Source organism: Plodia interpunctella, chromosome 5, assembly GCF_027563975.2.
Source record: "Plodia interpunctella isolate USDA-ARS_2022_Savannah chromosome 5, ilPloInte3.2, whole genome shotgun sequence".
Classification (NCBI taxonomy): domain Eukaryota; kingdom Metazoa; phylum Arthropoda; class Insecta; order Lepidoptera; family Pyralidae; genus Plodia; species Plodia interpunctella.
This window is the reverse complement of record NC_071298.1, coordinates 6,001,738-6,019,787: the sequence shown is the minus strand read 5'-3', so window position 1 is coordinate 6,019,787 and position 18,050 is coordinate 6,001,738. Positions and strand designations below refer to the sequence as shown.

General features: G+C 34.6%; 2 protein-coding genes across 7 annotated transcripts in view; one reads left to right on the top strand and one right to left on the bottom strand.

The window, feature by feature from the left end:
* LOC128669764 (potassium voltage-gated channel unc-103-like) overlaps window positions 1–17,514 on the bottom strand; it is a 34,673-nt gene extending 17,159 nt beyond the window's left edge. For 2 of the 3 annotated variants that reach the window (XM_053744848.2, XM_053744849.2), the window contains exons 1-4: window positions 16,946–17,513; window positions 16,400–16,569; window positions 1,666–2,116; window positions 151–237 (exon numbers count right to left, since the gene is read on the bottom strand). In XM_053744848.2, coding sequence (XP_053600823.1) covers window positions 151–237; window positions 1,666–1,914 — 336 coding nt within the window. In that variant the 5' untranslated portion in view covers window positions 1,915–2,116; window positions 16,400–16,569; window positions 16,946–17,513. Of the gene's footprint in view, window positions 1–150; window positions 238–1,665; window positions 2,117–16,399; window positions 16,570–16,945 lie in introns of all 3 variants that reach the window. The other variant, XM_053744847.2, reaches the window with a different exon arrangement.
* On the top strand, window positions 7,089–13,033 carry LOC128669720 (ATP-binding cassette subfamily C member 4-like). 4 transcript variants are annotated; one of them, XM_064435961.1, is made up of 6 exons: window positions 7,089–8,271; window positions 8,957–9,083; window positions 10,102–10,227; window positions 11,920–12,042; window positions 12,324–12,446; window positions 12,633–13,033. In XM_064435961.1, exons 4-6 carry the CDS (start codon window positions 11,974–11,976, stop codon window positions 12,744–12,746), a joined length of 306 nt encoding a protein of 101 aa, XP_064292031.1. In that variant the 5' UTR covers window positions 7,089–8,271; window positions 8,957–9,083; window positions 10,102–10,227; window positions 11,920–11,973; the 3' UTR covers window positions 12,747–13,033. The 4 variants fall into 4 exon arrangements, 3 of the variants coding, with proteins under 3 accessions (XP_064292031.1, XP_064292032.1, XP_064292030.1); XM_064435962.1 differs by having other exon boundaries at window positions 10,102–12,042; window positions 12,874–13,033; XM_064435960.1 differs by having other exon boundaries at window positions 10,102–12,042.
* Window positions 17,515–18,050: the final 536 nt, after the last annotated feature.

Here is an 18,050-nt window from a genome sequence, read left to right as displayed (position 1 = left end):
ATCGATCCGTATATAGATTTTAATATAATCTAGTTTGTGTGAGCTTCACGGAGCCTTATGTCAGGCGGCAGCAAAAACACGTCTGTGATATTTTTACTGAGTTAGAATATATTATTCTGAATTCGATTGTGGTCAACAAATCATGCTTACCTTGTAAGGAGAGTGGTGGAGGATAGTACAGGGGTGAGATATCGGCGTGGTCCCTTTGGGGCCACTTGTCGCGCCCAGTGACAGTACCTGCAGGCAAAGTAACCAAACTTACATTCTAGCACAGCTAAATAAATTTCTATGAATACTTTTATTATGCCAGTGCACAGAGCACGGGCTCTGTGGTGTAATATCTAGTGATCTACTCGTTGTTAAGATTAAGATGTTTTTTTTTAGTTTTCGAACTTGGGTTGTTCTGATTTAATATTATTTAAATTGAGTATTTAATTGAGTATTTAAATTGAGCCACGAGGATTCGTCCTCATGGCTCAATTTAAATACTAATAATCTTACTTTTCTTGAATAGTTTTAGTAAGCCAGCACTTGCTTCCGGTAAAGGCACAATGGTTGAATCTTTAGTTCACTTCAACTTATGAACAACTTATGATAATCTTAGCTAACTTGTGCTTTCAGCATCAACCACAAGTTACTATAATGTTTACTAAAAAAAATGTCTTGAATAAAATCTGACCCAAGTATTAACAATAACACATTCGGCAAAGAATAATTATCAAGTACAAGGATCTAATCGAAACGTCCCGGGCCCGTTTTGTTCCTTACAATGTTCATTCTTACTTTTATCGGATTAAAATTTACCTTCGTCCTATCCTTCGAAAAATAACAATGTATGAGTAGAAAACAACGAAGTTATTTCTATTTCCAGGCATCATGCAATCATCTAATTGTTCAACCCAAAAGAAATGTCGTTATTATTCAACTGAACTTTGAAAGAAAGCCGTGATATTAATGGATTCGATTTCATGGTAAATGAGGAATGAGTTATTAACATGCATCTTAATAAAAACTGTTCTGGTTTATACATTGAATTTAAATTATTTGTTGTGTCTGAGGTATCCAAATAGAACTAAATCATGCAACACCTTATTTGTATTATTTTTCTGATCATTTGAATTAGTTTTTTGTAAACAGGATATAAAAAGTGTAACATGAGAGTATTGTGTATAACTGTAATAGAAATCTTGTCCAGTTTGTTACGAAATATTGACTGAAAGTTCCAACTAATGTGTAGAGGTAGGATAGTCACGCGCGGCTAAATAAATGATTCACACTCGGCACGTGCTGTACCTATAACGTAACCAAGTTCCAACTTGAAAATAATAAGAATTTCATTTTTTTATTGCTGCTGTCATTCTTGTCTGAGATTGTATGAGCACATTTAATATTTAGTTATGAGTATATTCCAGGCTGCCAATATCCTCAAGGGCTTCTTATTTATTAATTTGAACAGGATTTCCTCCAGTTTAGGAACTTTTCTTATACATATTTGATATTATTAATACTCAAAAATTAAAATAGAATTCAGAATTATTTTTCTTATTGTAAAATAGGTTTGCTTAGTCTTCCTCCAATAACATTTTATATGTATTTGAAGTAATAAGTAGGTCTTGTTTTTGAAACCATCGTAGCAACATAAGTTAGGCAAGATATGTGATTTACCTCCTTGCCAATGGCAGGTAATCCGTTGAGGCCATTACAGGGTGGTTCGAGACGTACGACGCTCTTGCGGGAGCCGCGGAAACCGGTGTCGTGGACACGGACAGAGGAGCGCCACGTGGAGGGCGGGCCGTCGTCGCGCGAGCCGCGGGCGGAGGCAGCGCGTCGCGAGGTGGTCAGCGCCGCGCCGCCGCCGGCCGCGCCCGCCGGCGTCACGATCAAGGGCACGTCCGGGGGCCCGCGGTCCTCCATACCGCTGCCGCGCCAACTTTCTCACCGGAACCCGCCGTGTTCCGATGCGTCAGAGTGTTCACATTCCAGCACGTCTTTCTCGAAAGCCGACACCGACTCCAAGAGAGTAATTGCCGTGTTTTGCATAGATGCTTGATTTATCTTTCCGAAAACTGTGATTCTTCGGTTTCTTTTAAAACCGAAGTCTTATGTTATGCTTGAACTGTCAAATGAGTGCTGATTGTTAAGTGTAAGTTCGATATGTATACTATGGTATGGTTGTCATTGATAATTCAGTTACAATGCCAGAAATTGTAAAAATAGATTAGATGTAAGTATTAATAAAATATTCCTAACGTTTCCGTTTTTCTCTTAATTTCTGGCGGTGTAACATTTTCTTGATCGTAAAGTTAATTCTAGTGCGACAAGACGTCCCAAATAAGAATTATCTAGTGACTGACATTCAAAAACCAGGTTAATTTCTGAAATGTCGGCAAAAATAGCATAGTTCAAGACGACAGTGAGCGAAAGAGCCAAAGAGTAGTGAGCAGCTGAAAGCGGAGGCGAGGCCGAGACCATTTGAACAGAGTCAATGGCGGTTGAATCTTTTCATCTTCGCGATGCGAGCACGACATTTCCCTGCACACCCACACCCAACACAAGAGGCTATGCCAGTACAACGTGAATCACATTGCATGAAGAATCTTTATGTAAAAAAAAAAAATTGCTTCGCGATTTGATTGAATAATCAGATGAAGACTTCTTGTTATGGTTAAGATGTACGAGTTTTTATTTAAAGTAACAGTTTAAAAGCGATTTGTAGTGAAATAAATAATTAATTAAGAAAATAGACCTTCACAGGCAATTTTCATGTCAAATTAAATGTAAGTATATAGTAATCTCAAAAAGCTACAACCTACTGGAAAGACCACTTTATAAATAGTATATTAATATTGTCGATAGACTTTAACATAGATTATTTAGTTTTGATCTTAAAATATGTTTCTTACAAAGACAAGAGTTAAGTATAAGTAAGGTAACAGTGAAGATAACATTTGAATAAACAAGAGGCTTATCATTATTTTTTCAAATTAAGTAATAGTATTATTTATTACTATGTAATCATTACAGTATAGGCTAGAACATCTTTGCAGGTATTGTTTAACTATGACTATTATTTATATTTGGTGTAACGTCGACGTTGACGTCAACTTTTCATTACGTAACTCGTGTCCACTGTTTTATAACAAGACGAAGATTTATTTAGATAAGATGTTTTGAATTTTTATCTAGTGACAATGTTATGTTATGTATGTGTTATACGTACTTTGTGCTCCAGAATATATAGCAATTTATGTATATGTATAATAGAAATAAAAGATAAAGCTGTGTCAATGCGTGCCAAGAATGCAAATTCTGACAAAGACAAATATGCATAGCGCTAGTTCATTAATGTCTGACTGCTGAAAGTCAGCCTTCATATGGTAGAGGGAGGGGCAGTACAGCATGCTCAGCATAGTATTAACATAATCGTCATTACACAATCTATACCATTTTAAGCTACCTTGTGACATATACGATGGAATATTTAGACAGAAGAATCGATCGATATCTAACAAGATGAATATATTACCAAATTTATATAACATATTTAACTACAAAGTATCTAGCTTCTACTTAAGTGATTGTTTTGACAACCATGTAAGCTGTCAAAATTGTAATGATTATGTAGTCGGTACCTGCCTATGTTTCTATCGGTATGATAAGTATAATGATGAGTTAAGTTATCAGGCGCGTGTAACATTGGAAATGTTAAATGTGAGAGTAAACTACCATCATACTAATAAGAGAAAATGTACTTAATGTAGACAAAGAAAACCATACCATGGTAGTCATAACTCCAAGCATGGATCGCGGTTATTTTTTCACAGAAATAGCAAATCAAAATATTATATTGAAACAAAATTAAATGGCTAATTATTGCAAAGAAAGATACGCCAAGAAAAACACCTCTTTAGAATAAATGCACAGTTCACTGAATGAACTAAGCACAGGACGGCACCACACTTTTATAAAAATAAGCTAAACGCACAATTGATATCCGACTACTTTTAGGTAAATTCATTAGTATTAAGCTTAGACCTATTGCGATACAAAAAATCTGCAAAGAACGATTGCAAAACGATAAGAAAAGATTTTACTTTTTAATGCAGACGATCGATTAAAGCGCTCGACTCATAAGTTGGAACGTTTTGCGGAACGCGTAAGTCGTTACGGGGTTGGCGAACGGGATTGTATGAAATTTATTTATTTAAGGAAATCGCGTTTTCATTCACAGTAGGCAAGGGGCCTAGGAACGAATAAAGATAACAGTTCGGTGGCAGTGTAGAGGCGGCGGAGTCCGCAGCGTGTCCGTCAGAGTTAAACTCGGAGGGCACTAGCGGCGCACGCAGGCCGCGTGCGCGCGCCGCCGCCCGACGCAACCCGACCGCCGCCCGAGCGCAGCAACCATGCAATAATGAGAACACAGGATGATAACTTGCGTATCTCAATATGGATGTAAATCCTAATTATAATTATCCTAATTTTAACAAATATTAAGTCAAATGTAAGCTGTTTATTTGATACTTCTTGAAATTTCGCATTCTGTCTGAAGAATTAAGAATCCAATAAGTTATACTATTAGTTATACAGTACAAGAAGGACATAAAGTTTAATTTCTTCATCTTGAAAAAATGTTTTCTCGAGGCAAAAGCAAATTTTTAGAACATACTTCCTCTGTCAAACCTTTTTGTGAAATATGATAGGATTTACAATCTACCTTTTTTGATGTTTATATTCTGTAAAGTTTATATTTTGGCAGGCGTGACCTCGCACAACGTTCCCTTCCTCCATCTAGCATTTCAGCTGGAACGCATGGTGCGCTGTCGTCAAGCTGTGATGCTGAATAATACCACCCCACTCCGTGACTATGCGGTATTAAGCTTGCAGAGTCGGAATTAAAATTATTCCCTAACTTTTACTCTGATTTATAGCCATTTTACGTCGTTTACATGTGAAATGTTCTATGACTTAAATTATACATACCTATATTTAAATATAATCATTTCGAAGTATATCACATATGATACGCAAGGATTTCTGTTTGCTTTTATTACTAAAAAGAAATGAATTATAGATAATACGCCGTCGTCGTACTGCTTCTACGGAATTATTGAACTTTCGTAGAAGCGCTACGACGTCGTAGCTTTATTTGTAGCGCTTCAGCTATACAATAGGGACGAGGGTCTTTCTTTACATTACATTTGTTCATGTCAGTGAGTATCATTTTTACGTTATTGTCATGTACAAGTATTTAATTATTCTTAGATTTAAAAATGATTTCTCTTTTCTCTTACTGTTTCACACTATATTATGTCATACAATAGTTTATTATTATGATATTTTAGTATCCATTAGAGCATTTGTAGATTAGCCATCGACACTCAAAGAAGAAGTACATTATTTTTGTCATACCTGATATATTTTTTATTTTTAAATTAAAACAATATTCCATTATTCACGTATGTAGACAAAAACGGATAAAAAGTATAGTGCTGAAAATTAAAATTATTAGGAATTCGTTTTGCGTCTACTGAATGCGTGTATTAGAATATCGGCTCGGGCTGATAGCAGCCCGATAATAAGAGCATTATGTGTGTTGGTCCTTAGCATAAACTGAATTAGTATTATCCAAACATTCACGTACATAAAAATACGTGAATAAAAATAAAACTATGTGCTATAATTTTAACGGCTTTCTTATCTTGTTTTTGTTTCTTTAAATGTAAACAGATGTAGAGTTTGGAAATAGTTTAACCGTGTCTCGAGTAGAATGTAGTTTAGTTATGTGAGTAATTGCTTCTATTTTCAATATTTGATTAAATATAAAAATGTGTTTTTATACAAAAGAAAGATTTTCTAATGATAATAATATAAAGAGAAATAAACTAAAGAGTCATAAATGTTCCTTTGAAAGTAAACGACCGGGACTAATATCTAGATTATTCAAATTCAAATTCAAATCATTTATTCAGAAATTAGACCTTCACAGGCACTTTTTGGATATTGCGTCTTTTTTATTACTGGAATCGTCTGAATCTAGACGAATATGATTTAGGTCCTCCAAAGCAAGGGTTCAACGCGAAACTTTTCGGAGACTTATTAGAACTGCAAGTATTTCTTATTTCATGATGACTAAGTATTACACTAAAAATGTTATATAGACAACACAAATACTAATATACCGCAAATAAATAGGTATAACTAACTGTGTTTGCCTGTAGCCTAAAGAGTTTCGTAGTATAGATACTAAAACTATTATTAATATTATAAATGTAAAAGTTTGTGAGGATTTATATTTGTTACTATTTCACGCAAAATTTCCTGGACAGATAGTTATAAAATTTGGCACGCGGGTAGAATATAACCTGGAATAACACATAGGGTACTTTTTATCCTGAAATTTCCACAGGAGCGAAGCCGCGTCGCACAGCTAGTAAATTTATAAATACCAATTACTTAAATGAAATGCAAACACTGAAGTAATTCAATTAACGTTCGTAGCCGTGACATAATCTAAATATCATGTCGATTCTTTCGAATTCTTCAGTATTCGTCTGAATTAAATTAATAGTAAAGATTTTTTTTCAATATCAATATGTCACAATTATGTCAATCGCATTACAATTTTACGTTTTAAAAAATTGACTTGAAGAGGAGACTGCGGCCAAAACTGCTGACCAAATCACGTTTTAAAGTAATCTTCAAGACGTTTTTCTTGACCTGTGTGCCAACCATGATCATGCAGTTTCTTTTTGGTTTTTGAAGGTTTTTATTCAATTATCTAGCATGTATCTAAACTTACATATATTGTTTTTCTAAATGCATTAATATCAGGAACTTCTAGTGGATTTAAATAATTGTAACTGTTTATGACATCAGTGAAGCCGCGGGGCACATTTTATATAGATTTGGTATAGGATAATTATTTTCAGCTATAATGATGTGAACTGAAATGAAATATAAATAAATAATGGTTTTAAAATTCTAAAAACCTGTTAGCAAAAACACACACGACCGACCCACCTTCAAACTGAGTTTTTACATCAGGTTTTAATTTTTAAATCGTAGGAGAGAGTCGACACGCAAAAAACGTGTTCTTCGTTGAGGTAGAAAATGTACAATTATAGTAGTGTATGTTTAATCGGATTAATTGTCTTAAATTAATTGTTGAGACAGGATGACTAACCCGCTTCTTCCAGCAGCTTTTGTAGTATTGGTCACCGAATGCCCCGGTTGATCGGATCACTCCCTGTACTACGCCGGTGGAATGATATTGGGGAACCTTGCAGCGTTTTTTTATAATCACGAGACATTTAGCAGTTATCAATACGCCATGAAAATTAAAGTCGCTATTAGTGCAGTTGTATTTGAGGTGAGATTTGGAACTTAAATAGTATATCACATAGTAATAGTATATCTCAAAAAAAGCCCTGGATGCACTCCAAAGAGCCGACTGGCCAGAAGCGGTGCAGAATAGGAAAGAGTAGACAATTATAGTATCGGAGGCCATGATTCTCTTACGGTCGCTGCCGAAGTAAATTATGTGGTTGACTTGATGTGATTGACTAGTCTTAGTTCCACCGATCATTAATATGATGTTAGCACATTATTAACATGAAAATGTTAATAAAAGGATTATCGTATTTTGAGTCACAAACCGACGATGTGGAAGAATAATAAATGAGCGATGATACCATATTAACTTCACATTGTGCAATAATAAGCAATACCTTTGTAATCTTAAACTGTAACGAACTTTGCTTTTATACTACCGATTAAAAACCCACATCAAATAATCTATTGCGTGGTGTTAAAAGAAAAACATGGGGAAACGACTTTGTTTTGTGCTATGTGGTGATACATCCCAATGTAAAATTTGAAATGTACTGTACATACTGTAATGTATGTAATGTATAATTGGAGAATGTCGCTCTAGAGCAGCAAAGAAAACCGATGAAAGGGTGCAACTAATTAATGAAGTTGTAACTTGCATAAGTCTAACACGAGGTTTAAAATACAAATAAATAAATAAATAACTGCACTAGCACTAGATGGCGGTAGATTAATTGAATAAGAGACTCAATAAATAAAAGTAAAAATAAAAAAATGTGCAGGTAAAATGTACGCTTGGGAAATATCTTTCAAAAACCTTGTACAAACAAAACGTGACGAAGAGCTTAATTCACTCCGACAACCAGTTTCGCACAGAAAGCATCTCTGTTCGTTACTGTTCTGGCATTTGTTCTGGTCGGCAGTCCCATGTCGGCTAACGTTGTGAGTATTTGTAAAATTTAAATTCAAATATGATAAAAAGAAATTACCACTTCATGTTCTCGATTTTATTACTACCTCTGTCACTTGCCAATTCACTTATAAGCTCCTTGTACCTACAATAACGGTGTGCTCACACGCCCGCAATGCATGAGAACGTTCACCAATAAGATCGGCTACATAAGCCACATCAGTGTGCATAGTGCGACTTTGCTATTTACATCTCACCATGGAGTCGATTCGAAGTGAGACGTAGCTAACCAATCACAGTGCGCCATTGTGTCGCAGTGACAACCTCACTGCAATGTGATTGATTCGCTGAGTCTCACTTCGAATCGATTTGATAGTGAGAAGTGAAATGCATACCCACACTTCGCCCTCAGATCACACCAGCGAGCACAAAATTGTTGAGGTTGTCTCACTATTCTTACATATTTTCTCGGACGCAATTCTTATTACATGTGTTGGGCAACTGTAAGTGTTGTGTGTAGCTTTTATACTGAATAAATAACGTACTTACTACACACTCTCTCTCTCTCTCTCACCTGAGCATTTACTCGATTTCTACCTAAATTTAACAATTTTTTACCCAGTTTGTAACAAAGATCACAAAATAATTATGAGAAAATTTTTAATTTTAACAAACAAATTAGTCCGAGCTAAAATATTAATATTAAATATATTTCAGATATTTCCACTCCAGCAATTTATGAGCGCCTTGCAAGTTGACTTAATGTTATATTTGTCTATGATCATCACATCCACGGCAGAGGTGCGTGTTTACATAAAGCGTTTACAGGATTTTCTTTTATTAGGTAAGAATTACAATATTATTATCACTAAATTAAGTTTTTATTTTACATCTCTTTCATTGGCAGAAACGGTTTTCCTATTTTTCAGGATATATTTCAATATATTTAACTACTATTATACAAATTAAAAGTAAATCTATGACTTATGAGAATATTTTACCAATGCACTGAATATTCATTTATAAGATAAAGGACCTTAAAAATAAAAGGCAACAACTTCGGTGGCGCAGTGGTAAAATGCTTGCCTCTGAACCAAGAGGTCCTGGGTTCGATCCCCGGTTGGGTCATGATGGAAAATAATCTTTTTCTGATTGGCCCGGGTCTTGGATGTATATCTATATAAGTATTTGTTATAAAATACGGTATCGTTGAGTTACGCATCGCATAACACAAGTTTAGAACTTTCTTTGGATCTAGCTCAATCTGTGTGATTTGTCCTAATATATTTATTTATAACAGCATTTCCAAAGAGCGGTCGCAAATCTATACATATATTAAAATTGCAAATGGGCTATGACTGTACAGTCAACAAAACATTAATTTATCCTGCATGAATCCCTATAGCGCGCTAATAGCGGCGTGTTTGTAATGAATTTGGGTAATACATGACAAAACATTTTTTTTCTGTGTGTATGTGTTTGTTCACATTATGCAAAAAAATGTGGATGGATTTTGATGCGGTTTTCATAGTTGTATAGCGGATTAGGTTTAAACGTTTTTAGGATAGGTACATAAATATATCAGACAATACTTTAGAGACTTGGTGTGTTGTGTCCGTTTCAGTGTTTGTCCATTGGACCCACGATACAAGCTTATTGCTTAGTGTGGGCCGTTGAGTTGTGTTGTCAACTTATTTATATAAAAAGAGAAAGTAACAAAAATCCTATAAGTATACAAGACGTAATTTATATATTTATAGGTTATATCCATGCCAAATGCTGCTCTCGTGTCTGGCCGACAGAGAACCATGGCGGCATAGAGGTTGTTAGAAGTTGCCAAAAGAGTGCATTTAATCTTTCAGATGACAGGCCGGCTTTGGCGCCACGAGGCAAGGCCTCGACACTCTTCAGACACAAGAACACGAAAAACATTGATAAGAAAGTCACGCCGCTTTCTTATCACAATACCGACTTATTAATTAGTAAAGGTAGGTACGTCGGTATCGCGATATCTGACGTCATCTGTTCAATATTGTTGTATCTTTGTTACTTGTGTTATGGACTTAGCACTTTGTACTATAATATACATATATTAGTCGGACATATGAAGTATGTAGATATCAAACAATGCCGTTAGTAACTGTATTTCTTATATTTATAAATGGTGCAATAAAGAGACTATACCTCAGGCCCATACTCTTTATCCATAAATAAGGAAGGCCTGTGCCCCAGTGGGGCCGATTAAATGGCTGTTGAAGATGATGATGACGACCTATATAAGATTTTCGGATTTAAGTATTTATTGCAGTTTTATTCCACTTACATCTTCAAATTCATCTGACGATGCTGTAGCTCCTTACAGCATTGGTCTCCTTCAATTGTATTTGTTGTTCAATGACAGACAGACAGTCTAGGTTCAAACGGCCAGGAAAAGCTAGAAAATAATTTTCCGGTCCGCACATAAGCCAAGTAGCTATCTTAAAAGTAGTTAGTCTAAAGTGGTATTTTATTGTTACCTAATTCAATTAGTGAGGTAATATAAATATTGATTCTGACCTCATTCAATGACTATGTTATTTGACTAATAATAAAAAATCAATTATCATCATTGTAAAACATAACATATTTATGATATACAATTCACGCCGAATTCTTTATTTATCATTAATGAACATCTGGGTCGGGTATAGGTCTAATCATATCTAATTGATGGTTACGAAATAACTGCATGCTTGCCTGTAGTATACGATATTGATTTTAAACATTTTGCTGAAAGTGGTAGTAACAATAAAAACCAAGATACAAATATCTATTTCATATTTTATAGGATTAATTTTGAACTGGTGTTGGCGATGCATCGATAAAATTTGTCTGTTTATTTCATTCTAGTCACGATATTTCGTTGTTGCTGCTTAGCTTAGGATTGTATTGTATTGGGTGCATGTGCATACTCATAAATAATGCAATTTGTTTCCGACCCGTGGCACAACTGCTAGTCCAAAGGATCGTACGTGAAAGAACACGCGGTCTAAGCGGTTGTACCATGTAGAAGTATATTTATTTACACGTGGTGTCAACGGTTTTTTACCATGAATCTCCGACATGTGTGTTATAGAAAAGAAACCGTCCCTGGATTGGCCATCGGCAGGAACCATAGGGTTCCGCGGAGTAGGTATATCTGCGGTAGGACACCGTCGAAGCTCCGGTATTAAAGGATCTTTGTGATCCGCGGGGATGGAAGGCATGTTGGCTCGTTGTCTTATGAGTAGGGATTGAAAGATTTGTAGATACATCTTATATGTCTCTCTTATATGTATACGTAAGAGATTTACGTGAAATTATTTACGTAATTAATAACGATATGTTTGTACCTGTCGATTTCTATGAACATTTGATTGCATTCACGACTGTTTTTCATTTTAGTTTCCCACGGGATCTTTTTTACCGGGATAACATAAAACTTTTATATTCCCTATGTACTTTATCGTTCCCTATTTCCCTCCGTCTTCCTATATCGTGAAGTCAAACAAATTTACTTTTGCATTATAATTAAGGTGGGATTATGATAGTAATATTATTGGATTATATAAAAAAATATGTTACTAGCACAGAAAGGCAAATTCATCGTTTGTATGTAACTAATACAGTGTGATTTCAAGTAGGAATTGTTGGCAGAACAGGCGCTGGCAAGTCTTCTCTGATCTCGGCCCTGTTCAGATTATCTAACAGAAGGAATGATAGCTATTGCTATCGAAGGAATGATAGTTATTGATAAACTCGACACGTCCTTTGTGTTGAGACAGGTAGGTAGAAAACAAATTAAATATATGTGACAAGTATAATGGAGAATTCACTACGAAGAGAAATTACGATCGAAAGCCTTTGTACCGGTTACTAAATTTGAATAAATTACACAGCACAGGTAAAATACAAAATTGTAATGACGTTAAATAAATAAGGAATTTGCAAATTTTGACTGTATAAAACATCTACGGTTGTATATGTTTTCCCAAATCGACATCTTGTTAGTTACGTTGAATTTCTACTTTCAATTAAAATTAAAATGTTAAAATTTATTTTACAGGATTTTCGATTTAAAATAACGAATATCTCTCAAGCACCAGTGCTATTCCCAGCGACAATCCGATACAATTTGGATCTATTCAACATCTACAGCTACACCGAACTCTGGGGGGCCCTTGAATGGGTCTGTATTGACGTTTGTTCAAATATGTATCTTCAATCTTAAAAACGTTTTCATAATGCTTATTTTGGATTTATTATATGTATATATTTTTTATCAATTGATATGTATAGGTAGATCTGTCTATCGATTATGTCACTGATATTTTTTCTTTAGGCTTAAATTCATGATAAGATATATTTTCAACAGGTAGAACTAAAATCGGCAATTCCTTCTTTGGATTACAAAATAGCCGAAGGTGGTTCTAACTTTTCTGTTGGACAGAGACAGTTGATATGCCTCGCGCGTGCTCTACTAATATAAAATAAGATATTGGTCATTGATGAGGCCACTGCAAACGTTGATCCACAGTATGAGTAAGCTCAAAGCGAATCCAATACATCACGTATAGTAAACTTACTTTGCTATAAAATTGATTGTATTTCCACAGAACCGACCTTTTGATCCAGTAAACGATTCGCTGGCTAAGTTCCTCGTGTTCAGTACTAACAATAAATGCACACAGAGATGGACACAGTGATGGACTCCGACCGCATGCTTCTGATAGGAAACGGTCGTCTACTCGAGTTTGATCACCCACATAATTTGCTTTCAAAAAAGGTGTTTTAATAAGGTAAATGAGGCGTATTTCAGACAAGAACTATTGCGTGTAGACTGGACGAAATTAGGAATTAACACTTTCATTCAAACGCTAGTTAACACTTTTAAGAAATGTTTTAGAAAAAAGAAAAGGAAAATCAATCGGAATAAACATGGCAAGGTAAATTGGATCACAAGAGGTATACGAATATCTAGTAAAATGAAACGAGTCTTATGCATACTAGACAAAAACAGTAATCATTCTAGCATTTATGAATATAGACGTCGTTATCTTAATATATACAAAAGGGTTATAAGATCTGCAAAAAGACTTAGTGTGCAATCGGTGGTAACAAAACACATTAACTCGAATAAACGTGTTTGGGGAATTGTTAATGAGCGTTTAAATAGAAAGAAATCTGAAAACCAGAACCCAATGACCCTCAAAATTGACGACAAATTAATCACGGACTCACAAAGTATAGCTGATACCTTTTCATATATATTTGATAGTGGAAAACAACAGTCTATTGGAGATGTAAACATATCGGATGTACTTCTAAATAATTATGGTAATAAAATTTTACACACTTGCGATTTTCCAGCCGTAACCGAAGCTGAAATTATCGATGTAGTTAGGAAAATGGAAAATAAAAAATCTTCGGGGTACGACGACATTCCAATATCAATAATCAAAAACAATATTGACATCTTAGCGTGGCCTATAGCAAATTTTATAAACAATTGTTTTGAAGATGAAATATTCCCCGAGCAATTGAAAATAGCAAAAATAATTCCCATACTTAAAAAAGGCTCTAAGTTAGACCCACTAAACTATAGAGCGATTGCTTTGCTGCCTATACTTTCTAAAATATTTGAGAACATCATTAAATCGAGACTACTTAGACACTTGAAAGCTAACAATATTTTGAATGAAAGGCAATACGGCTATCAGGAAGGTATTGGTACAGCTAATGCTATGGACACCATTGTACATGACGTAACTTCTAAATTAAACGAGAAATTGAAAGTTGCTGGCATCTTTTTGGACCTTAGTTCTGCTTTCGATTCAGTGGACCACGAAATCCTTGTAAGAAAATTGGATTTTTGTGGTATTCAGGGCAAAACTTTAAACCTTCTTAAGTCCTACCTCAGCAACCGGCAACAGTATGTTGAGGTAGGAGACTCTAAGGGAGAGTTTTTGAATTCCATAAAAAATTCAAAAATGCATAAAGTGACTAGGGGAGTCCCACAGGGCTCAATTTTGGGACCAATATTGTTTATAATTTTTATCAATGATTTAATAAATTACATGACAACTTTACAATCTGACATTAAACTAGTAATTTTTGCCGATGACACAAATGCAGTAGTTTGGGGTAGTGATATTGACGCTCTTAATAGAAAGATAAATAATATTCTAACATTATTTCAAAATTGGTTTACAGCTAATAACCTAAAACTAAATGCATCCAAAACCAATGTAATGTTATTTAAAACGACGGCTAACAATAGAGATACCCTTGTTGTAAAGTTAGAAAATGTAGTTATTGAACCAGTGACAGCAGTGAAATTCCTCGGTATTCAAATTGACAATTTGTTGAACTGGAAGCCTGAGTTAAAGGCCGTGGAAAATAGCATCAACAGTGCTTGCTGTGCACTGAGAACCTTACGGGATGAACTCACGGTGGATCAACTGAAATCGCTATACTTTGCTCTAGTTGAATCTAGGCTGCGCTATAGTATAAAATATTGGGGTAGAAGCTACGATTACAACATTAATAAAGCTTTTGTAGCGCAAAAGAGAGCCATACGCACCATGGTCCGTATACCACCATGGGAGTCATGCGTGGAACATTTCAAAAGACTTCAAATATTAACCGTTCCCTCCTTATATATTTTTGTGATTTTAACAGACTTTATTAAAAACAGAGCTATTTTTGAGACGGAAGAAGAAATATTATTACGCGAAAGTACTAGGCGAAAGGACTTAACTCTAAAAGTTATACCTGCTCTGCAAATTGTAAAGCACTGTGCGCGTCATCAGACCATAGGTTTATTTAATAAGTTGCCAATTGAACTCAAGTCAGAGAGAAAGCTTTCTAGATTCAAAAATCAACTCAGAACATTGCTGCTAAACAAGTGCTGTTATAATGTAGATGACTTTTAGGTAATTTATTGTCTATCTATCTGTAACTGATATGTATTAAAAATTAAAAAAAAAAAAAAAAAGAAATTGTTATTATAAATTGTATTTTGTAATTCTATTTGTTGGCATTTAAGTGTTAAATTGATTTTATTATACTAAATTATAATTACTAGTTTTAAGTTACAATATTCGAATGCAATGTAAATTGTTTTTATGAATAAATTGAATTGAATTGAATTTCAAATCCTCACAGTCACCTCTCTGCCATGGTCCGAGAAACAAACGACAATATTTGGTCACAACCATAACATGGCTGAACAAAATTACAGAAGGCGTCAATCTTACATAGTTAATTAAGGATTTGTGAAAATATGTACTTACTTTTATTATTTTATAACTTTTTATTTTTTTCCTTACCTATTATTGTATAAAAGAAAGCAATATATTCGGATGAAAGAATGAAATATAAAAGTTTAGACTTTATCAAGCGGTTATGCAATAAGTTAAAAGATATTGCGGTTGAAATGTCTACATAGTAGAGTAGAGGGGTTGATACTTAGTTCCCTTTCAGTGGGTATCTTTCCCGGTGGCGGCCTTGAACTATCGCGTGCTAATCGTTTTTGGTTCAACTCGCCTACGCTAATGGCGGCCAGCCATATTGCACACCACTTTCACTGCAATCTGAACATTTTGAAAGATTATATTGTGTCGGTAACTAATACGCAATGCATTGGTCTGTTTTGAGAGATAAATATTTTTATTAATAATACCTAAATAAACAATTTGTTTACTAAATGGAATGAGAACGTACAGTTGAGCAACGATTACGCACGCTCAAATAATGCCTCACGTATTTTATAAAACATTAATTTCGGGTTTGTTCAATCCAACCACATTCAGGCAAGTTACTCATCCATATAGCATATGCCAATGTTAGGTTTATCGTATATAACCACATTTACACAGGGGTCCACTCTAAGAACCAGACTGCTTAAAATATATTTTAGAAAGAGAAGAAAGTCTCTAAAACTGAGGATTAAGTTATTGTATTGTTGTGTATTTTGATAGTTATGACGAATGTGTTATCATTCTAACTAGTGACAGATTTTAGGTATTTCTACTTTAATTTGTGTCTGTTCTTTATAGAATCCAATGTATATTAGTAGTCCGACTGGGCTTCATATTTACAAAGTTAGAAGAGTAAATAACAAAGCTAGGTAATACTCACGACTTTCTCTTCGACAATGTCATTATTGTTGTTGTTGCTCCCATATTTTAAGGCACCGTTTTCCATGACCACAACTGATCGTCGGGTGAACTTGATTATGTGTTATACTACACTTAAGTAACACTTCTCGATCTGTATGTCATTTCAAGTATTTCATTTGCTCACAGAATCTGTAGAAAAATTTTGTCACATAAAACTAATATATAGTATTAAGTTACTATTATCATAATAAAATAAGGCTTGATTGAATTGAGTTAGGAATTACAAAATGCTAACACGCAATGAAGCTTCGGGATATATATTTTTAAAATTTTGTGATATGGCTTCAGATTAAGATTTTTCTATGCGAAACTAGACAAAAAACTAGACAAACTATAAAGAACAAAGTTTCAAAGTATGAGTGACTAAAATAATTTTGATGTAAAATAGTATAGAGTTCTATACAAAGTTTTAATGAAAATGTCAGCAAAGCTTGGATATTGTAGGTACATTATTGTGTACTCTAGATTTTAGAGCTTCCTTTGTCCCTAATGCTAGCTTTGTTACCTGTTGGTCACTGCAGGTAAAACGCAACGGCTGAATTAGAAAATTGCTAATGATTTATTGACATATATTTCGTTTCAACATATTAGTTTGAAATAAATGATTAAACTTATAACACGTGGATTTGTTGATTACGTTTTCAGTTATCAAAAGACACAGGTGTACCTAACCGATACGACGATGTCGTTACATAACTAAAATAATATTAAGTAGCCAGAGTTCCCGAGTGTTGCTACGTTACTTTTCTTTGTAAACACATTTCTTTGTTACAATCTCTTCGATGTTTTGTTTAGATTATATTTATTTTATTTTTTACTAATACTCCAAGTAAATAAAAGTTTTCACTGATATAATATTGGAACACTTTCACTCGTGTATATAAAGTATGCGGATATTGTAAGGCACAGCGTCTATGGGTTGTCACATGATGTGTTGTAGGCGATAGTTTGGGTCATGTTGGAGGTGAGCATAGCGTAGGAGGTCGCGGTGCAGCGGACACTGAGGACCGGGCGAGTCGGGGGCCGCGTCACACTGCGGCGGCGGCGGGCGCGGCGGGCGCGGCGTCGCATACACCGCACCACCGTGCCACCGCCGTACTCCATTCCATTAGGGTTACCATTCATATAAGGACTTTACAATGCCCGCATTGTAACTTATTCAGATAAACAGGTCACTTTATTTGGAAAAAAATTGTGCGGGTTAATAATTAATGATAATATCATGCTTTTATATACACATGAAAATGTCAATGCTTTAGTATTGAAAGACTGAGGAAACCCTGAATTATTATTATTTCCTTTTCTGTGATGTAAGATTTTATATGACATTTTCCTTTAAATTTTTGGATCATAATAAAGAATTTTATAGTTACTCTAACTTTTGAAACGAGCATTAAAAAGTATAATACATTCTTATTTAAAATCAACAAGTAAATTTTCGTTCTTGAACTAATTTTCTTATTAAGTTTTTTATGGGTACTCTATATTTTATTTATTAATGAAATCGACACAGTAGCGCCGAAATGAAAACTTTGGTAACCCTAATGGCGTCTCTACTCCAACGCACCATCATTTATTATTGACAGACGACCTTGGTCTATATAACAAAA

Excerpts from the sequence above, each read along its gene's own strand:
- LOC128669720 (XM_064435961.1), top strand. The coding sequence starts at position 11,974 with ATGATAGCTATTGCTATCGAAGGAATGATAGTTATTGATAAACTCGAC. Across the intron at positions 12,043-12,323 it reads CGTCCTTTGTGTTGAGACAG|GATTTTCGATTTAAAATAAC; the intron begins GTAGGTAGAAAA and ends TTTATTTTACAG. Across the intron at positions 12,447-12,632 it reads TCTGGGGGGCCCTTGAATGG|GTAGAACTAAAATCGGCAAT; the intron begins GTCTGTATTGAC and ends TATTTTCAACAG.